Source organism: Petaurus breviceps, unplaced genomic scaffold (assembly GCF_028583685.1).
Source record: "Petaurus breviceps papuanus isolate PSGF00001 unplaced genomic scaffold, PetGlider_PUasm1.0 90763, whole genome shotgun sequence".
In the NCBI taxonomy this organism is placed as follows: domain Eukaryota; kingdom Metazoa; phylum Chordata; class Mammalia; order Diprotodontia; family Petauridae; genus Petaurus; species Petaurus breviceps.
In genome coordinates, this window is record NW_027187340.1 from 4,212,474 (window position 1) to 4,232,926 (window position 20,453).

At 41.6% G+C, this 20,453-nt stretch overlaps 1 protein-coding gene across 7 annotated transcripts in view; it reads left to right on the forward strand.

The window, feature by feature from the left end:
• Positions 1-555: 555 nt before the first annotated feature.
• The window catches only part of HOXD4 (homeobox D4), a 36,082-nt gene continuing 16,184 nt past the window's right edge, over positions 556-20,453 (forward strand). The window contains exons 1-5 of one of the 7 annotated variants that reach the window (XM_069068465.1): positions 556-693; positions 13,903-13,929; positions 16,596-16,700; positions 17,289-18,610; positions 19,209-20,159. In XM_069068465.1, coding sequence (XP_068924566.1) covers positions 18,199-18,610; positions 19,209-19,513 — 717 coding nt within the window. In that variant the 5' untranslated portion in view covers positions 556-693; positions 13,903-13,929; positions 16,596-16,700; positions 17,289-18,198 and the 3' untranslated portion in view covers positions 19,514-20,159. Of the gene's footprint in view, positions 694-960; positions 1,169-12,543; positions 12,667-13,902; positions 13,930-16,595; positions 16,701-17,288; positions 18,611-19,208; positions 20,160-20,453 lie in introns of those variants that run through there. The other 6 variants (XM_069068468.1, XM_069068467.1, XR_011164509.1 and 3 more) reach the window with 6 other exon arrangements.

Here is a 20,453-nt window from a genome sequence, read left to right on the forward strand (position 1 = left end):
AGAGAGAGAGAGAGAGAGAGAGAGAGAGAGAGAGAGAGAGAGAGAGAACATGGCGCTTGTGAGCTGTATGTGCAAAATCCGCAAGGAATTGCAGTAAATTCCTTTTTGTTTGAAGAAAATTTACAACTTGGTAATAGACCTTTTTATGACCTATTTGCGGTCGTCATTGGCTGCGGCTGGTCATGTGCAGGCTCCGCTCGCCTTCATGGCCTTTTTCCTGATTTCCCTGGCGAATTTCCCCCTGCATTCTGCCTTCCGAGAGCCTCACCCCCTCTTTTTCTAACCTTTGTCTCTGCAGAGGTGTATACCAGTCGCTGGGATGCGTTTGTGCCGATTTCTGGGCGGCCAACACGATTAAATCCCTCCCGCTCCCCGCGGCTGGCTGCCTCTCGCTGACTCCAAGCTCTTAGAAGGCTCACTGCGGAGCATCTCGCCACCCGGTGACTAGCAGCTAACCAAACGGCCGGGCGCCCATAGAGAGCTTACCCCTCAGTCCAGTGCTTTTAGTCCACTCCAGTCCCTACCTGTTTTGCTCCTCGCCTATTTTTTTTTTTTTACTTCCTTCCTTCTTTTCATTCTTAAAAAAAAAAAAAGACATTATTTGGTTTCGGTTGCTGGGATTTTCTTCATCCCAACGCCTAATGGATTACAGCAGCCGCCGAGGTATTTCTCCGCCTCCTCTCCAAATATCGGGTAAGAGTTATCTTTATTCTTTCTTTTTTATTTTTATTTCATCCCCTCCCCCACTCCCTGACCGCCACCCCCCTTAACCCTGGCGCCCCACTGCGGCGCTTCCCGGCCAGGGAGCTGCCGTTGAATGACTTGAGAAAAGTCATAAAAGTGGCTTGTTAGGTTGGATCTGCCTGCCTGCGGCTCTGTCCTTAGCTTCCAGACGTAGAGTTTCCGAAACCTGATTGACAGTTCCCCTCCCCCTTCTCCACCGCCCCCCCCCCCAAAAGACCCTAATCCCCACCACCTGTCCCAGAGGTTACTTCCTTTCTCTGGGTGGAGTAGGCAGGTCAGGGTGCTGAGTCTGGCCTGTAAAACAGTGGTCCAAGGGGCTAGGGTGCCCGTGGGCGCTTCGCTTGCTGAGAGTGGAAGTGCGGCAGAATGGATACCCCCACCCCCAGCTGGTGCGCGTTGGAAGAGGGGGATCGGAGATGTTCTTGTAAGTCTATAGCTTGGTTTTGATATAATAAAGTACTTTCGATTTATTGAATGACTGTAAGACGTTTTTGTGATTTTCCCGTGATTTTGAGAAGTCAGTCCCAAACCAGAAAGGTTAACAGGTGTTTTCTGCTTAGATTCAGGCTTGGATTGGTGTGTGTGTTAGTGTCATTAAAAATTTGCAAAGCTATATGTCACTGTAACGTTTTGGAAGCTGTTTTAGTGAAAGATGCTATAGGATTTCAATGATTTCGCATTTATTTGCACAGTGGCTTTCAGATGGGCCGAAAATAACATTGTCTCCTTATTTGCTGATAATCCTCAAAGGTTCCTCCCTGATATTTTGTAATGCAGTGTTATATTTATTCTATAAACTCAACCCGCAAATGTTCATTTTCTTCTAATAACGAAAATATGGTTTAAGATTCGCATAAGGGCCAATAGACATTTTTTAAATGCTAAGCATTTTTATGATTAAGCGACTCATGTTTCAGTGTATGTAGCAGAGTAGAATTTTTGCTTTCTATGCACATTCTCAATCTTGTCTAAGAGAAAGCACCATTTATAAGATTAAAAAAAAACAACCTGTTTTAGAGTTATTGAGCATCTTACAAAATGTTGCAGCCTTCTCTACTCATGCTATCTTCCCATTACTTCCCAAACCCTTACTGCCAAAAGTACTAACATGGTTTTTTTTTTTAAAGATTTTAGGATTCAATTTTCATACACTTACATGGTAACCTTGTAATGTAAGGAATATAAAAGATTTGAAATTATGGAAAATACACCCCGCATTGCGTAAAAGACCTTACATTGACATATTGCGGAAAAGCCCACATTTTCAGCTAGCTTTTTTATTAGGCTTTCTCTCCAATGCTGTAATTTTCCTAAATATCTATTGACATTATCTCCTTAAACCTTTGGAAGAGTGAACATCTTTTTAGAAGTGTACTTATTAGCAATTAACACCGAAATCACTCTGGTTTCAAGATGGAGGTTTACAATTTGTTGGTGAGGTAGCAGAGAAATGACTGTCATTGTTCAATAACCTCAGGAAATAATTTGCCTCCTGACCCATTTTATGAGCAGTTTTTGTTCTGAGAAGAACTCAGACACTGATATTCTTTTTTATTTTATTAATGTAATCCTTTGGTTATAAAGAAGCACTGAACTTTGTCATTTCACACTCTCTCCCCTCCCCCATTTCCACTCTTCCACCCTTAGTAAATCATATAAAAAGTCAAGAGAGACGGGTTGTAACTATAGAGGAATATTTTATAGCTATGTTTAAGTCCAGTACACATTATATTAGTTTCCGTTATTCAATATCGCTGAACTCCTCTATAGATGTGCATCTATAGGGGAATCAGCGATGGAGGCATATGGTTTCACACAACTGAGGATGATGTCATGGATTCAGACATGATGGACCTAGAGATAATTCCAAGTGCCACAATATATTTTCAAGCGCTTAGTAGAAGTAAGAGACCTAGGAAATGAATAATTCCTAAAACGTGTTTGGATGGAGACTCTTAAGTCAACCAGAAACACATTCAGTACCTTTGCTGCAGCCAAAAAGAACCACTTAGCTCTTGTTCTATCAACCAGCGTAAAATGAAACGAAACCAACAACGTCTGGAAGCTGAAAGCAAATGTTTGCCTTTGTAAGAAATCCCCTTCGTGCGTGGCCAAAATCTCTATCTATATATAGCCCACGTAAATGGATTGAATTTGTGCTTTAGTTCTCTGTGGTGTCAAGGGGCGGTGGGGGTGTTGCAAGAGTTGTCAGCACAGTGGAAAGGGGGGGAAACGAGAAAATAAGTGTGTCTAAATTACAGGATCCAAAATTCAGCTTATTTCTTTGCCAAATTTCCTTCCAAATAAGCATATTTTGCATGAGTTCTGCTTTCTGAGTCCTGGAAGCAGGGAAAATCCGAACAAAGACAGTATTTCACCCCTTGGTTGGCAGGCAGCTGTTAAAGGTATTTACAGCTCTGCTGCAGTGCGGCAGGGAAGGCAGAGTTTGAAGGGGGTGGGGGGGAGGACAGGAAGTTAAAAGAAACGCAAAACGTCATAATGGTCCGAATCCCAATTTGTATCCAATTGAAAATATGTAATTCTCTTTTCAGTGGAAAGCTCTTCTCAGCAGATAGTCACTTGTGCTTGGCAAAGGTTGGGGGAATCAGAAGGAGAAGCATTCACCTCAGGAGGCTTGTTTGGCCTTGATTAAAAAAAACAGACTGAGGAAGCTGCGTTCTGGACTTTAGGTCGCTTATATAAATGAGACAGTGGAGTTAAGACTGCAGCTTTCCTTACATGGAAATGTAAATTGGAAAGGGTTACAATTCTTTTTAAATTTTTCTTTCTTTTTTTGAGGGGAGGGCTGGAGGGAGGGGCGAAGGAAAGTAGGTTTCTGGGGCTGATTTAAATTTCAGCTGTAGTGAAAGACATCAAGCCTGTATGATTTTTTTTTTTTAATTCATCTTGCAGTGCAGTGTAGGCGCAGAACTTTGCACCAAACGCAGATCTAAGACTAGGGTACAGCGCTGCAAGCGCATGCGCAGTGAAATGACCAACCAGACAAACAGTTGGGGGAAGGGAAAGGGGGGAGGGGGAAAGGCAGAGAAGAGACTGGGGAGGAAGATTAAACTTGATCTTTCCCCCTCTCCTCATTGGAAGGTATTTGCAATTCATCTTTCCTTAACTCCAGGCTTCCATTTATAGAAAAAAAATATCTTTCCCACTGTCCTTCTCATGTCTTGGTCGTGTTACTTTCAATCATTTTAATATCCTTTCCCCTAGTCTATTCATTGCAAACCTATACTTAAAAAAAATCAGAACAGGCTTGGTGCCAAGGGAAACCCAATCTTCTTTCCAGATGTTTTAAAAAATATATTGGACTCTCCAAAAATCTATGGTCTTATTCTTTCTGCTTCATCTGGTTTGGGAAAATGGGTTTGTTCTTGGCCCAAGTTCAAACCACGTAATTTAAGACCAATCCCACCAGCCCGAACCTTCTCGCCCCTTACCACCGCTGTGGAGCAAGTTGCAATACTTAGGAGGAGAGGGCACAGCTCAGCCGATATCGGCAGAATGAATAAACAAACAATTGTAGACATCTCCCTGTAGGTGTTTGCTATCTGCCCACTGCCTTTGGAAACAGTGGAGCTGCTGTGGTCAAGACGGAAATGGGAAATTGGAGGGAATAGGGTGAAAGAATAAAAAGGCATGATGTACCAGGAGCTTTCCCCGACAAAACAATAGTATCTTCGGTTCAATGGAGCTGCATTCTGCCAGTTAGCGAAAGTCACAAGCCTTTATTTGGTGGTTTCTAGATATGGGTTTGGGGTTTTTTTTTTTGGTTGTTTGTGTGTGTGTGTGTGTGCTGTCTGGCCTCTTGTCCAGGAGAAGGCGCTGTAGGACAAGCCTCACGCGGTTCCAGCTCTGCACGAAGTGCCCTGAGTAGGAGTCGGGGGCGGCGCGGTCGAGTGGGTGGTGGGAGGAGCACGTGACTCACCCCCTGCGCGCTCCCCCAAGGCGTACAGAAGGTGCGGCAAGTGCACGGGCTACCGGGTCTCTGCCCAAACTGCTTGCTGGAGGCATTCGGAGGAGGCTGCTTAGAGTCAGTGACCGGCTGGACCACAGTCTTAACCTCTTCTCTTTGATCTGGGCTGGGAGCTCGGGGTGTTTGCATGGATACAGAAATCTCCATTTTACGTCTTTCTCCTTTTCCCGATGGAAGTAGAAAAACTTTACACGAGGGCAATAAAAAAATTTGTGGTCTGAGGAGCGATTTCTGGAGATCTGCCTTTGCCTTGCCTTCGCCCTCCTACAGGGGGCGCGCTTCCCTGCTGCAAGCCCCAATGTGCCCAAACCACCCAGTCTCCTCTGCCTCACCCTCAACATCAAGACAAGGAAATTGAAAGGGAGTAAGGGAACAGTTAACAAACTTAAAGGAAACAAAATCCAAACACACGTGTGTATTCCTTTCCTCTTCTCCACCATTTGTTGCTAGTTTCCTAGTCTTATGACCTCTTGACCACACACACAAAAGGAACAAAATTAAAACCAAACCTAACATGGTTTCTGAGATCCATGTTCATCTTAAAAGCTCTGCCTGATACTGCACTAAGGTTCCCTTGGGTTTCAGATCCCTAGAAGAGTTCCCTTATTTACTCTACATAGGTACTCTATGGCACAGATATCTCTAAATTGCATCCAGAACCATTAATGGAAGTCTACCCTTTCCCACCATGTATTCCCCTCTCTTCCCAGCTTCTATCCTGTTTCTGCTTTAGGCCAGTGTATACTGATGATACTCAGGCCTGATAGGTTTGTTAACTTGTCTCAGTCTACTCATCTGAGAGTTTCCTAAGAGCTCTGCCACAGCATCATAGCTGAAATGGAACTCAGAAATTTATCAATGAACACCTCTCTGGGCCTCACTTTCCTCTTTTGTAAAATAATATGGTTACATTTGAAAATCTATAAGGTCCCTTTCAGTTCTAACTTTATAAGCACCTAGCACAGTGCCTGAAAAATTAATGAAAGCCTGTTGAATTGATTTGAATTATGATTCTGTAATAAAGTTCCAAGGGAAGATCTTGGATTCAGTAGAGTTGGGTCAAGACAGCAAACCCATTACTCCTGTGTACCATGAGTATTTGTCCTTAGTACATGACTAAAGCCTAAGAAAGGTGTGTATCTTTACATTCTTTTCAACTGCTCTACTGCCAAGTATCTTCACTTTCTTTTCCCCCACCCTGAAGCCTGATGCAGCTAGCCTCCATCTCTTTAGGTCATAGAATCAGAGGATGCTAGAGCTGGAAAGGACCCTCAGGCACCATATAGTCCAGACCCTGTCAAGCTACCAGTGAGAAAACTGAGGCTTGTAAAAGTGAAGGCACTTGCCCAGATCACTTATGACGTATGTACTTAATGAATAAAACTTAGTAGCAGAACTCAAGTCTGTAGAATACCAGTCCCTTTACACTTTCCCTTTACACAGACTTTCCCTTTACACTCTACTACCTCTTTGTCTATAGACTTCCTCTCAACTACAGTCAAATGCTTTGATAATTCATCTCACCAATGTTGGTACCCTTTCTAGTGAAATAGAATCACAAAATATCCATTCCAATGCCTCTCCTGCTTGACTCTTGTCTATGACCTCCTGTAATCCTCTATAGGAGAATCACCCAACCTGCTAGGCACTTTCCTCTACATCCCTTAATATTTCGTGGTGACCAGTGGAGAACATAGGCTATCTATTAGGGCAGCTAAGTGACACAGTGGATAGAGTACTGGGCCTGGACTCAGGAAGACCTTAGTCCAAATTCAGCTTCAAATGTTTCCTAGCTGTATAAGCCTTAACCACTGTCTGCTTCAGTTTCCTCAACTGTAAAATGGGGATAATAATAGCATATACCTCACAGGGTTGTTGTGAGGATAAAATGAGAGTTAGTACTATGCCTGGCACATAGTAGGTATGTATGCATTAATAAATGCATATTCCCTTTCCTTCCCCCTCCATATGCTGTCCCATACTACTTATTATTACCAGGCTATCCTCCTCCACTCCCCCATCACATATCTCCTTGATGATATCAGAGAGAGAGAGAGAGAGAGAGAGAGAGAGAGAGAGAGAGAGAGAGAATCTTGTTTTGGGGATATTCACTAAATCTTCTTGAGAAGTTTCACTTTCTCCAGAGTTTCTGTTTCATAGAACTATGGATTGATAGTGTGTCAGAGTTAAAAGGGACTGTAGAGCTCATTTAAGCCAAACCCCTCATTTTGAAGATGAGAAAAATGAGAAAACCCTGCTTTCTGAAATATACATTTTCTCAGGCTTTATAGTAGTATTTTTTTTTTTTTTTGCCTTTTGGAGGGCAATTGGGGTTAAGTAACCTGCCCAAGGTTACATGACTAGTTTTTTGTGTGTGGCTGTGGGTGTTAAGTGTCTGAGGCCGGAATTGAACTGCGCCACCTAGCCGCCCCTATAGTAGCATTTTTTTTAATGATAGCAAAACACTGGAAACAAAGTGGATGCCCACCAATTGGGGAATGACTGAATAAATTGTGGTATATCAATGTAGTGAGATATTATCATACTGTAATAAACAATGAATCTGAATAATTTAGAGAAATTTGGGAAGGTTTGTTAGAACTGATGCAAAACAAAATAAACACATCCAGGAGAATAAACAACATGATGACCACAGTAATATAAAGGAAAACAATTTGGAAAGACTTCAGTACTCTGGTCAATGCAGTGACTAATCATGATTTCAGAAAATTGGGTGACCCCTACTTCTGGAGAGAGAGGTGGAAGGCTAGAGACATAGAATGAGGTATACATTTTCAGACAGGAGTAATGTCAATTTCTTTTCCTTGACTATATTTATTGAATAATAGGGAGTTCTTAGAGAAGGTGAGACAATAGGAAATGAGGGCTATTTTTTTTTTAAAGAAAAAAGGGACATTTTGAAAAAGAAAACATGCAAAGAATATTTTTTTAAAACAAGAATAAAATTTCTTTATCTCTATGTCTCCTTTTACCCAGTTTCCAGGTAGGAATTTTTAAAAGGAATCACCAGTCACTATGATGTTTCAATTTTAATTCTCTTTTGTTCCTACCTTTCCCTTTGAGATTACATTTCCTTCCTGCTCAGCAAACAGGTTCCTGTATTCTTGCCTACCCCCTACTGAAGGGGGGAAGCAATAGATCCCACCCTTCCCTTCCTTTTCTTTAGTTTTACATTCTCTCAGACTATTATTGTCTATCTCCTAGGGACCCACAGAGCTTGTTGAGTTCTGAGGAATTGAAACCTTCTGTGGGTTGTAGAAGTCTGATATCAGTGGGATGTAAATGATGCCAGCTCCGAGGCCAGAAAGTCTTTGGTGCAAAATTGAAGTAAACTAAGTGCCAAAACAGAGTGAATGTAAGAAAGAGTAAGAAATCATAAGGTTCAGAGCTAGAAGGGACCTTAGAGATCATTTAATCCAAGACACTGATGACACATTGCACTGTGATTTGAATTAATGCTCTAAGTACTCACATTAAGAATTCCAGTCCTACAACTGATTTGTATTTAGCTGATATATATATATATATATGTATATGTATATATATATACATATATATATAGTCTTAATAGTTACTCTGTATATTCATATATATATATATATATGTATGTATTTGTTTTCTTTCACTTTAGAGACTGTGGGTTCCTCACAAGTAGGAATTGTTTCTTTTTTTTATTTTTTGGATCCCTAATAGTTAGCCCAGGCTCTTAATAAACCTTTGATATTAACTTGATTGAAAAAATCCCAATCCTGGCTCTCCATTTGTGATAGTTCTTGTATTTTAAGGGGGGAATGGGAAAAGCTACATAAGGCTCTAGACCCCAGAAAGCATAGGAACCTACATTTACCACCTCAAAACATTTGACCTCAAGTCTACTTTGTCAGTATGTCTCCCCTTCCTCTCCTCCCAGACAGAACCTGGATTAACTTAACCTCTCTGATGCAATGCTAATTGTGGGCAAATATTCTCTCCTCAGTCTCCTCAAATCTTAGGAGCACAATTCCCAGTAGAGCTCAGGAATGAAGAATGCAGAGTAGAAAGGATGAGGAAAGATGGTTTAGATGGGGAAAATTACATTTGAAATTACCTTCTATCTCTCCTCTCTAGAATCTTCTTTTAGTTCAAAAGCAAGTGCGCATGGACTAGGGGAAGCAATCACATTGAATCTCAAGCTCCAGACATGATGACTTCCATTCCCATCCTCTGCACAGTGCCCCCACCCCCTTCCATCCCTGTCCTCCATGGTCTTCTCCCTATAAGATAAACTTATCCTGTGGAAGTCGCCTCTTTTTCACTCTGGCTTGTTCTTTTGCTTCTTCATAGGATTGTTTTCCCTTGAAATTTTCTAGGTGCTTTCTGCTGAGAATCTAATTCCTTTTACACTGCCATGCCTTGCAATTAAAATCAGTGTGTCCCTTTTCCATCATCTCTCTCTGATTCTTCCATTTCTGTATCTTAAACTGTGTTTTGCTGGAAAGTCAGAGGACTCTCCTTAACTGTATTTTTATTCCAACTGAAGAAGCATTTGCCAGTCCATTGTCTTAGTCATCTAATATTCTCTTCATGGTTCCATCCTCCTAAAAGGCCTCATCTCAAAGGACACATTCACTTCCTCTTGGTGTCTTTCCTCCTAAAAAAATTCAATGTTATAGAACTCTAGATAGCTGAAGCCAAAGTTTACATCATCAGTAGAACTAGATTTCCCTTCTTAGGGAAATATCAATTCCTTCTGAACTTTCAACATTTGCCAGAAATCTGGGGGAGGATTTCTTTCAACCCTGGGATTTACTTTTTATTTTGTCAGGTAACTTTTCCACCACCATACAATCCATCCCCAAGTAAAATCCATGACTTGCCATTTTTTCCCCCAGCATGATCTTCACATATGGATGTTTTACCATGAAACCCCTCTGTTTACCTACTTTCCTTTTTTCAGAGTTCTCTTAGAAGGAACTCAACAGCACTTCTGATGACTCCACTTTATACGTAGTTGCAAAGTCCTTGGATTCTTAGCTTGTGGAGCCAAAAGGACTGGGGAGCAAATAAGATTATGACTAGAATAAATTGTATTTAGAATACTACTGATTCCTTGGTCATAGCATACATCACCCCAACTCAACCCTCTCTTCCCATCTTTATGCAACTGTTAAATCTTCCTTGTTGGGGAAGGGAGTGGTATATTAGTGATTTCAACTTCAAGGTACTGGATTTAGGAAAAGGAACAAACCTTGGGATTTAGAATTTAAAGATTACATAATCTGAAACCCAGGGAGGCGGGGTGATTTGTTCAAAACCACACAACTGGTAAACAGTAGAGATGAAATCTGAACAAAGTTCCTCTGAATCCAAATCAACTGTTTTCACTACACAGTACTGCTAATAGTAAGCATGAATTTCTAAAACAGGCCAACCAGCTGAAGAGTACAGCTCATGTTCTTGCATTGTTTGGCTTGAGCGAAACCAGAAGAGATAGTTCTCTTATGAAGATACTCAGATCCAAGTCTCACTTCAAAAGGAAAATGCCTACTTCTTTTAGATTTTCATTCCATTTCCTCTCCTTAATTTGCTGTCCTCTAGCCTGCAGTGTCCAGTCCCTAGGGGTGATCCTTTGGTCAACTTTCGGCACATATGATTTCTGACCCAGTTCTGCACCATTTTGCACAGTGGACTGAAAGTTTACCCTTTCCTTCTTTCATATACTTTTTATTATGTTAGAAGGAATAGTGTTACCTTTGTTTTCTCCCTTTTCACTAGTACTTTTTTCCTGGATGTCTATAATAAAAAAATGGAAGATGTTTCTTCTCTTGCATATATATATGTATATATATATACACATATATGTATATGCATGGTATACAGTGTATTTTTGTCACTTTATTCACCCTGTGCCAGGAAACATAATGAAAGCTTTAATAAAATTCCACACCATTAATTCTTTAATTCTATATTCTTAAAAAAAACTTCTAAAAATTGCAGTTACAAGCTACACCTTCAGGGAATGGATGTCTTTCTTTGCTTAGTTAGAATTTTTACATTTGATCTTTCTTCTAAACTCATACCCCTACTAAACTTTGAATATGGCATATCAACTTAGTAATGATGAATTTTTAAACTACAAAATCTATTGCTAGGTAATACAGAAACCTATTTTAGGGGATGATTCAATTTCTGAACCTGTTGGCTATGGTTTGTAAAGAGGAGTGGGCCAATAAGGAGAATGTTTAAAAAAAAAACTATCAAAATAAGAAAAGAGATAGGATAATGTTAGTGATTTTTCAGGCCAAGAAGTCCTATGCTTTCTATTTAATGGAAGTCAAATAAAGAGAGGGTTTAAAATTGCATATAGAATGGAAGGAAAATTTAGATGCAAAGATCTTTTACAAAGAAATGTCTTTTTCCAGAGTAGCTTTCATTAGTTTGATGGGAATTGCTGATGGAAGTAATTGCTGCTTTAAAATTACATATATGTGTGCACATATATATTCGTACACAAAGGTTCATCATTTATATAGAGATTGGTTTTTAAATGTCTGCTTCAACTCATTTATATTTATGTGGGCTAAATCAGACCCCAGGTTTCCACAAAGTTCATAGAAACACACATATGCTTCTATTTTGAGGTATGTGTGGTGGGGGTGGGAGAGAGAAAAGGGGGCACTTCTCTCTTTTCTTTCCAGCTCCTTCTGGTGGTCTGTGGGTTTATTTTTGCCATATCAGAGAATTCAATAGTCTCCTTTGGTCGAGCAATCAGACCAAAGCTACATCTTGGATGTTAAAAGAGAATAGAAATATCCTCCTTCCTGAATCACTCAGTTGTGCCCTGAGCAGGGCTATGCCCCTTGGGCAGAGATCTTTTCCCCTCTAAACTCCTTGTGCCCAGTTTTTGCTCCCAATCGCTTCTAAGCCCAGTGGTCTCAGTGGCAAGTGAGCTGGGACATCCGACTTCCTGTGCTTAGAATCCTTGAAATTCTCATTTGCCTCCTCACACCCAGTTGCCTTCACACCAAGACTGTTTTATTGTTTTATAGCCACCCTTAGAGGTTCAGTTCTCAGAGATTTCTTGGGGCTATTTAGCCACTTCTCACTTTACCAACCCAGAGCCTTTCTGGTTTCAGCAGTTTGGTCACTTAATCAGGCTCGCGTTTCAGATCTAAGCAAATCGTAGAAATCCCCACACTTGTGACGACCTTCCTTTCTTGCTAAATCCATCCTGAACTATTGTTCAGCAAATGTGTTCGTTCAAACCAATTCTCTTCCCACCTCCTCTCTTCCTAATCCTCCCTCTCTGTGTATCCTCAAACCAAATGCTAAATAACTTCCAGGGAAGAAACTAAGGAAGCATGCGGTGTGTCTTATCTTTCCTCTTTATTTCTTTTAAAACTATAGAACTAGAACAGATTTAAATAAAGGAGTTGATGGTACTCACAGCGAACGCAGCGAAAGAACCGTAAGAAATGCCCACAGTCCTTTTCCCAAATAGCAAATTTGGAGCACTATCTCTCAACTTAAACAGCCTTGTCTGAAAAGGTGCTGTTTGAAAAGACCCGAGTATTGATATGAATATGGCTTCCCATGCATCCTGAATATTTGGAACTATTTAAATTTGATAGAACAGTTGCAGTGAACCTTTATTTAGTGAATAAAAGTTTAAAGCAGAAGGTTATTTATGGTTCCACAGAGATAGGTCCTGAGTGGCTATTTAGAAGCACGTGATTCCAATAAACTTTGTTTTATGGCTTGAGAGTTGACAAGCCAAAATATAATTCCCACCATAAATTAGTTTAAGAGCATACAAGTGCAGATGCTTTGGTTCCTGGAAGCAGTAATAGGGAAAGTGTTAGCAAGGAACATTCGGCTTGATCCTGAACGAGATATTTCTGCTCTCAGGTTCCCTTATCCACTGGGAAAGAACAGTAAGTCCGTGATTACCTATGATACATCTAAAGACTTGGTCGAATTTCTCTGCTGTTTGCTAATCCAGAGGGTGGAGGGGAGGAGTTGGGAAGAAACACAAATCAAGTTGATTCAAAATCAGCCTAACTAGGAATGAGCAAATAGAGGAAGAATCAGCCTTTTCTCCCTTTCTCCATACACTTACACAAAGGTAGCTTGTGAATACCCCTTCACTAGGATTAACTAGAAGGAAGGAAAGAGTTTACTGTCTTTTTTCTTAGTATAACGGTACATCTAATTGAGATAGGAAAGCGGTGTTATACACTGGGAGGGGAAAGAAAAGGCGGAAAAGTAAGCTGGGGAGGAGTGGAACTCTTGAGATTTTTCGGTGTTTAGGAGCTTAGGAGATGTAAACTATTGTGTGGAATAAAACTTTAAAATGGGTTGGCATTTTCTATGGAGAAAATTGCTCTGGGTCTTACTGTGATAAAAATTCTCAAGCAAGCAATGCTGTCAACTGATATAGATATATCTATATAGGCTTTATGGTATAACTATAAATACATCAATTTACAGCAATGTAATTTACCATTATACCTACTGATTACACCTCCTCCCACCATGAATTGGTTTCTCATTTTCCTTTGAAGTGATCTTTATCATTGAATTCAAGTAGAATTGGGCACTGGATCCCAAGTCACTCACAGATCCTGCCTGAAAATGGAGAGGAAAAGATCTCCAGGCATTGAGAGGAATTGTAAAGTTTCGTGAAATGTAAATTTTAAAGTAGCCTTAATGCATTAATAGGAAAGCAGAAAAGCTTCTAGGCTCAGAGTAGGGTGGAAATCTCCCTGGAAGGGATAGATTGTGGGATCTACTTTCTCAGGAACATACGTGGAGCCACCGACGGATCCAACTGAAAGACAGAAGGCAACACACAAAGGCCCTATCACTTTCTACTACTCCAGTGGGGAAACCTTGTTCCAAGTAGTTTGAACCAGTGCAGGAAAACCAGAGAGGGGGTCCAGTTGCCCATGAGGATGCAGACTTTGGTGCACACAAGTGTATCTGAATTGGGATTCTGGCTTGGAAGGAAACTCTCAGGTGCTCTATAGTTACCGAAGCCTCAGGGTGAGAGACGGTCTTTTATCTGGGCAGGACACCTGACAGGCCTTTGCTCTTTTTCTCTGCATTCTTGAAAAAGAACCTTGCTCTTTTATGGAATTTAACAATGACCCACATTTTTATTGCAACAGGTTCGACACAATGGAAAGACGTCTCCTGTAAGTACTCCTTTTGTTTCTATTCCTTCACAAAGTTTGAATTGCTTTAACTGTGAACTGTTAAATGCTTTTGGAAGAGTAACACAACCGGGAAGGAGAATGCAGCTTGCCTCTCTTACAATGGGGTTACTTGGGTCTCTCCAGTCGTGGAGCATGAGCCGGTTTGAACCTGCTGTTACTGGACTCTGTAGCAATCACCTGTGATATGGAAACTTGAAGCTGAATTTTCTACGTAGTACTTACCATCCAGCACAGGTGCTAGGCAGCATCTTAAACTCCTTTAAAGTGCTTGAAACTAATTAGCAGCGTTACCCTGTTAACGTACTGGAGCGATGCAGCGCCTCCCTGTGCGAACACTGTAATCACCGAATTAGATCATAGATTTCCAGAACCCGACCACTCCTCCTTCAACCCCACGCCCACTGCCTTTCTTTTCCCTAAAAGAATTCCCTACCACTCTCTAGTCGGGTTCTCCTGGTTTAGAAACACATCTGCAGAGGGAGGAATATATTTATGAGTTTTACCTGAACATGGCTTATAGTAGACACTTTGGGATCCAAGGGGGCGAGGTGGCTGTTACTATCATGTATGGTGTTACACTGGCCATCAAGTTTCCATAGAGCAAGTGAATAAACTCCCAATGCTTTAAGAAAAATGAATGGGCCAGCTAGAACAACCCAATAGAATGTAAGGAAAGAGTGGGAGCAACCACTGCTGGGGCGTGGGTGCTGTAATTTTGGTCTTCCGGGGGAAGCACATGAGAGCACCATAGAGCACCAGAATTTCTGAGGCCTCCAATTAGGTCCTCTTTAGAAAATCTTCATTTAGGTAATGATCACGGTTTTTTTTTTTTTCTGAAGAAAAGGAAAGAGAATGTAGTCTTGGTAACCTAGGATTTCACTATAAAATTGTGCTAATTTTTGTCTGCAAGGAAAGTGAAGTCAGCAGTCTCTACACATGCCCATCTTTCTAATTAAACATTATCTATCCTTGATCATGTGGAGCAAAGAAATTATACACATATATAACATACATATATGCATGTATGTTGTATATCCATAGAGATATATAATATATACACACGTTTTCCCAACCCACAGAAAGAGGCAGCCTTCTTGATAATCATGTTGTTTTCAATCACCATGCCAGCCTTATCCTTGCGCTGCAGATTCTGCTCTGTGATTTTCCCCCTTCTGCAAGATGTCCTTGATGAAATTAAATGGCTCACTTTGCTCTGGGATTTAACATTCTCTTTCATAGGTAATCTTTTCCTTGCTTTTCTCCATGCTGAACTGCAGATATGCTCTTGGCAAATGAAGTTTGGGTTCCCCTTATATTTCTGAATCACTTTTTTTCCTCTCCCAAACCTACATTTAGCATACCGATTATGAACAGAAGCACAAAAAGCCTGATAGATCAAAAGCGTTTGTGTGGGCAGTTGAACAGGAGGTGACTATTTAACGCTTTTGTTCATCAATAACTCTCTGGCTTTGACCTGTCTGAGCAAGTCGTGCAGTAAGGTGAAATGCAGGTCACAGCGTCTCACAAATATGAAAATGTACCGGTTTTCTCCCATTGCCGAGCCCATTGGGTCCATCTCTCTCGATTTTTCTGGATTAGATCAAGAGTCCTTGTTGTCTAGTAAAGGAGTCAAATGTGGACATTTTGTTTTATTTGGGATATTAGGAGAGGGGGGTTGCCTAAGAGAGATCAGACTGACTCAATGGGGGGGGGCTCTTCAGAAGCATTAGGCACAAGGATCATCACCACGAAATCCTTAAAGTTGCAAAGCAAAGAGATTCTAGGGTCAAATACTTAGTTGATAAAAAAAAAAAATTATATGGGAGGTGGGAGTGGGTGGAGGACCGATTTCATCCAAGCAGGGACTGGAGCAATGAATGGTACCAGGAGCTGCTTCTCTCTCCTAACCCTTACTCCCTATTTCCACGCAAGGGCAGGGTCTCTATATATTTCAAAGATTAAAAAAGAAAAGAAAAGAAATATCAAACTTATGACCCTGTATAGAAAAAAATCTAACCAGGATGGGCCATCTTTCTTGCTCTGAAATCCATCCTCCCGAGTGTCCTTGTTTCCCTGCTTGAAAACCCGACCCAAGCTGAGGGGTTGATCCCCGGACAGCACTGAAGAGTTGGGGCAGGCGCAATTCATGAACTTTTGTACTCTTGTGTGCTGCTGTCGCCAAAGCAAAAATAATGAAACTTTGTGATATGTTTGTAAATGATTTCGAATGACCTCTAGCCCTGCCCTTCACCATAAACGCTACCCCACTAAACCTAAGGACATTTGCCTGAGCAAAGCATTCGACCCTAGGTTTTACTGCCTGAAGTTGAACAGGATAAAAGAAAAAAAAAAAAGGCACCCTAATGACGCGAAGGTAAACGGAACCAGTTGTGTTTTGCTTTGTTTTGTTTTGTTTTTCTGGAAACTAACTTTAGCTTTCAAGCCAGCGTTTTTACTTAAGCTAGGGGGAAGGGACTGGTGGACGCATTTCTCAGTTTTCTCTTATCTCTCCAGATAGTGTCTGCTTTCTTTCTGAAAATGTTGCTTAGAGAGATTATTCGGATGGCCAGGAGTAGGGGAAAATCTGTCAATTCCTGGATGGGTCATCATTATTAATATTATTATTATTTCATTTTTTTCCTTAGAAGAGCCCCAGTGGAGGCTTCTAGATCCCACTCAGGTTTTCTCTCAGGCAGAGAAGGAAGGATATGTGAATTAGTCGCTGTAAATTGTCCTTACGTCCTAAAGAGGTATTTCAGCAAACTGTAGACTACCTGAATGTCTTCTGAAAGTACAGATTTATTTCAATGGAGGATGACAGTCTTTGACCAGTGCAGAATAGTTTTGATTTAGAAAGTAGGATGAATAAGAAAAAAATTCTGTGATCCTGGCAGATTACATTGTAGATGAGAACAGAATGTTATTACGTTGTCTATATATACCCTGTAGAACCGAATTTGTGTGGTATTCACATAGTCACAGATTCGATTCTAGGGGAATATATGGTCGATGCAAAAACTTCACATTTCTGCAAATGGTTAAAAGTGTAAATGTCTGGGGATCCGAAATGAAGTGCATGCTGCTTTATTGGAGACTTATACAAGTCATGCTAGCTCTGTCTTATTTACTGACACCTTACGACATGGGGAATATGGATTGATGTTGGTGAATTATAGATCAGCTTAAAAAATCTGTTCATTGTAAAACTGAGTCACATGGTAGGTCTGGACGATTTGAAAACTAGCTTGACAAATGAATGGTTCTGAAAGAGGGCACTTTTAAAAAAAGAATTAAGAGGGTAGGTGTGAAAAATTTTCCTGGCCACTTTTTTTTTTTAGCTCCTGGATTATCTGGAAAGTAGCACGAGAGGTATCGGCTTGGATTCTCTTCTGCTCAAAGCAGGCGGATGGACAGGAGGGAAAGTTTATATGATTAAATTTGGGATGCTTTCCTGGGATGGTGTTACACAGTCTTTGATTTAACTGCCTTTAACTTCAATCGTAAAGAAGTGGGGGGCAGGGGTGGGAGATAACCCCAAGCACAAACGAGAGTCTCCCTGGTTTCTGTGTGAATTTCTGTACGGGGACCTGCTAAGTGCATTCGGAGTTACTGATTGCCTAATTTTATTCAACCGAACTAGATTCTGGTAACTTTTGGGTGACCCCGGGGAGACAAAGCCAAGACACATCTATTGTACATCATATTCCCCTTCTGTTTGATGGCTTTTCTTTGGGCGTGGAGTCTTTCTCCCAGTTCTCCCTCTGCACGTTTTCCCCAATGTCTTGATGCCATCTCTACCCCCAGCCTCAACCCCTCTAGCACACAGCTATATATTCTTGCTGAATGTTTTATTTACCAGTGTAATGCGAAAGGCCGGGGAATGATTTCTGGGGGATTAGTGGAAAGGGCATGGAAGGTTAGAAAAGTCAGTTTCAAACAAAAGCTCGGATTACCTGAGGGGCAAAGGAGACGGGGGTTGGAGTGATGAATCGTCCTACCATATTAACATCTGGCTGGGAAGACCAAATGCATAGAGTGGAGTCACTTGATTACACGTATATTATTTAGTTAAATTTGTGAAAATTATGAGATGTTCACAAATCCGGTGATAAACTCCCTCCCTCGCCATTGGCTGGGGCGGTCACATGGCCCCTAACTTTATTCAGTTGACAGCAAGTAGGAGGGCCCTATGGAAGGAGAAAAAAAGACAACACGAGAAAAATTAGTATTTTCTACCTTCAGAAATTAATGGCCATGAGTTCGTATATGGTGAACTCTAAGTATGTGGACCCCAAATTTCCTCCTTGTGAGGAATATTTGCAGAATAGCTACCTAGCCGAGCAGAGCTCAGACTATTATAGTGGCTCTCAGGGTTCGGATTTCCAGCATCAGGGAGTCTACCCACGGTCAAACTACAGCGAGCAGCCCTTCAGCTGTAGCAATGCCCAAGGCTCTACGGTGCCTCCGCGGGGTCATGGACAGGAGCCATCGGGCCCGGCGAGCCACTATCCTGGCCAAGGGGAGCATTGTCCCCCGCCTCCTATTCCCAGTGCCCGGGCCTGCAGCCAGCCGGCCAGCCTCAAGCAACCTCCCAACGGGACGGCCCTCAAACAGCCCGCTGTGGTGTACCCCTGGATGAAGAAAGTGCATGTAAATTCCGGTAAGGTTCCTCTCCTGACTTAAGTTGCTCTGCCTCCCCCCAGCCCCAGACCTACCTTCCTTGAGGCTACTACCCTCAAGTGCTTCCCCAGACCCAGCTAGGAGTTGTGGACTGTGTCCGAATGTGTGTCTATGTGAGTGTGTGTCTGTGTCTGTGTGTGCATGAGCGTGTGTTAAATGGATGCCGCAATTACTCTCCCCATAAATTTTTATAGCAGAGGAAATAGGCCGTTGGCCATGTGGTTCCTTGGCTCTATCAGGGAAGGGGGGGGGTCCTCCATTTTTAGAAGGAGAATATGTTAGAGGTGAAAGGAGGGAGTGTAATTTACAAAATTCAGAGAATCCAACATGCACAGTTTCTGTTGGTTGTTGTTTTGGTTTGGTCGGGTTTTTTTTTTTTTTTTTTTTTTTTTTTTTTTTTTGGTGGGGATTTAACGACCCCATACACCGACAAGCTTGTGAGTGTGTGCACGCGCGCGTCTATGCGCGCGCCCGAGGATTGTTTAAAAATCATAATGGAGTGTAAGCTCAGATTGAACTGCACCAAACTTGTTCTTATGTGGCTTACATTTACGTGTATTTCTTTTGTTCCCCCCCAGTGAACCCTAATTACACCGGAGGGGAGCCCAAGCGGTCCAGAACAGCCTACACAAGGCAGCAAGTCCTAGAACTGGAAAAGGAATTCCATTTTAACAGGTATCTGACGAGGCGTCGTCGGATCGAAATAGCCCACACTCTCTGTCTCTCTGAACGCCAGATCAAGATCTGGTTTCAGAACCGTAGGATGAAATGGAAAAAAGACCACAAGCTGCCCAATACGAAGGGCAGGTCTTCCTCCGCTGCCTCGAACCAGCATTTACAGCCCGTGTCCAAGGACCATCACACTGACTTGACGACTTTATAGAGGAGGTGAAATCTCCCCCCACCCCCCACCCCATCCAATCTCTCTCATTCCTTCCCCCAATTTCATCCTTTGCTTCTGAACTGTGCTGTGTGTAGAACTGACATGATCCAAACACAACCTGCACGGAGCAGGCAAAGCCTCCCCAGGCTGTCAGCTTGCTTTAAGGTGCTGTGCTGTACAAAGCGGACTCGCTAAGGGTACTTCAGACTTTCTTGGCATTCTTCATACTAGCACAACCCCCAAACTCTCCAGGCAGGAAGTGGAAAGTTTAGGGAAAATTATAGAGAGAGATATATAATTATATATGTGTGTGTATGTATGTATATATAATTATATATCGAAGGAGCTACTGAGTCTATAAAAATCTGACGAGTCATTAAACACAAATGGAAATTGCATCTTTTCGGTTTTCAATTTTAAAGTGAAGGTTTGATTCTATGCCAGTATCAGTCTTGATGTTCTGTCTACCCTCATCCCCCACCTTATGCAGCAGTTTCGAGCTAATGGAATGTAGGAGAGTTCAGGACAGAGGGCTTTTAGCTGGTTACAGGATTTGTGAACTTCTGGGTCTTCTATCTTGTGGCTGATTGTGATTTAAAGCCCCTGTTCATGTTCATAAACCCCCAAAGAAATACCTAGGAAAGAAGTGGAAACGGGTTATTTTATTTTCAGATTGTGTTTACATATTTATTTATTTGTCGAATAGAGGAGAACACACACATTAAAAAGCGCTAAGCCAAAAATCCGAAGCAGAAGAGCTGAAGCTCAAGGCTCTTTCTTATGGAAAATCATAGAGAATATATATGGCTTAGATGTCTTACTTTGCCAGGCTTTTAGGACTCTCTTCCTTCTCCCCACCCCAGTATGGGAGAAATGCCCTAACCCTTTTATAAAGAGAGAGAGAGAGAGAGAGAGAGAGAGAGAGAGAGAGAGAGAGAGA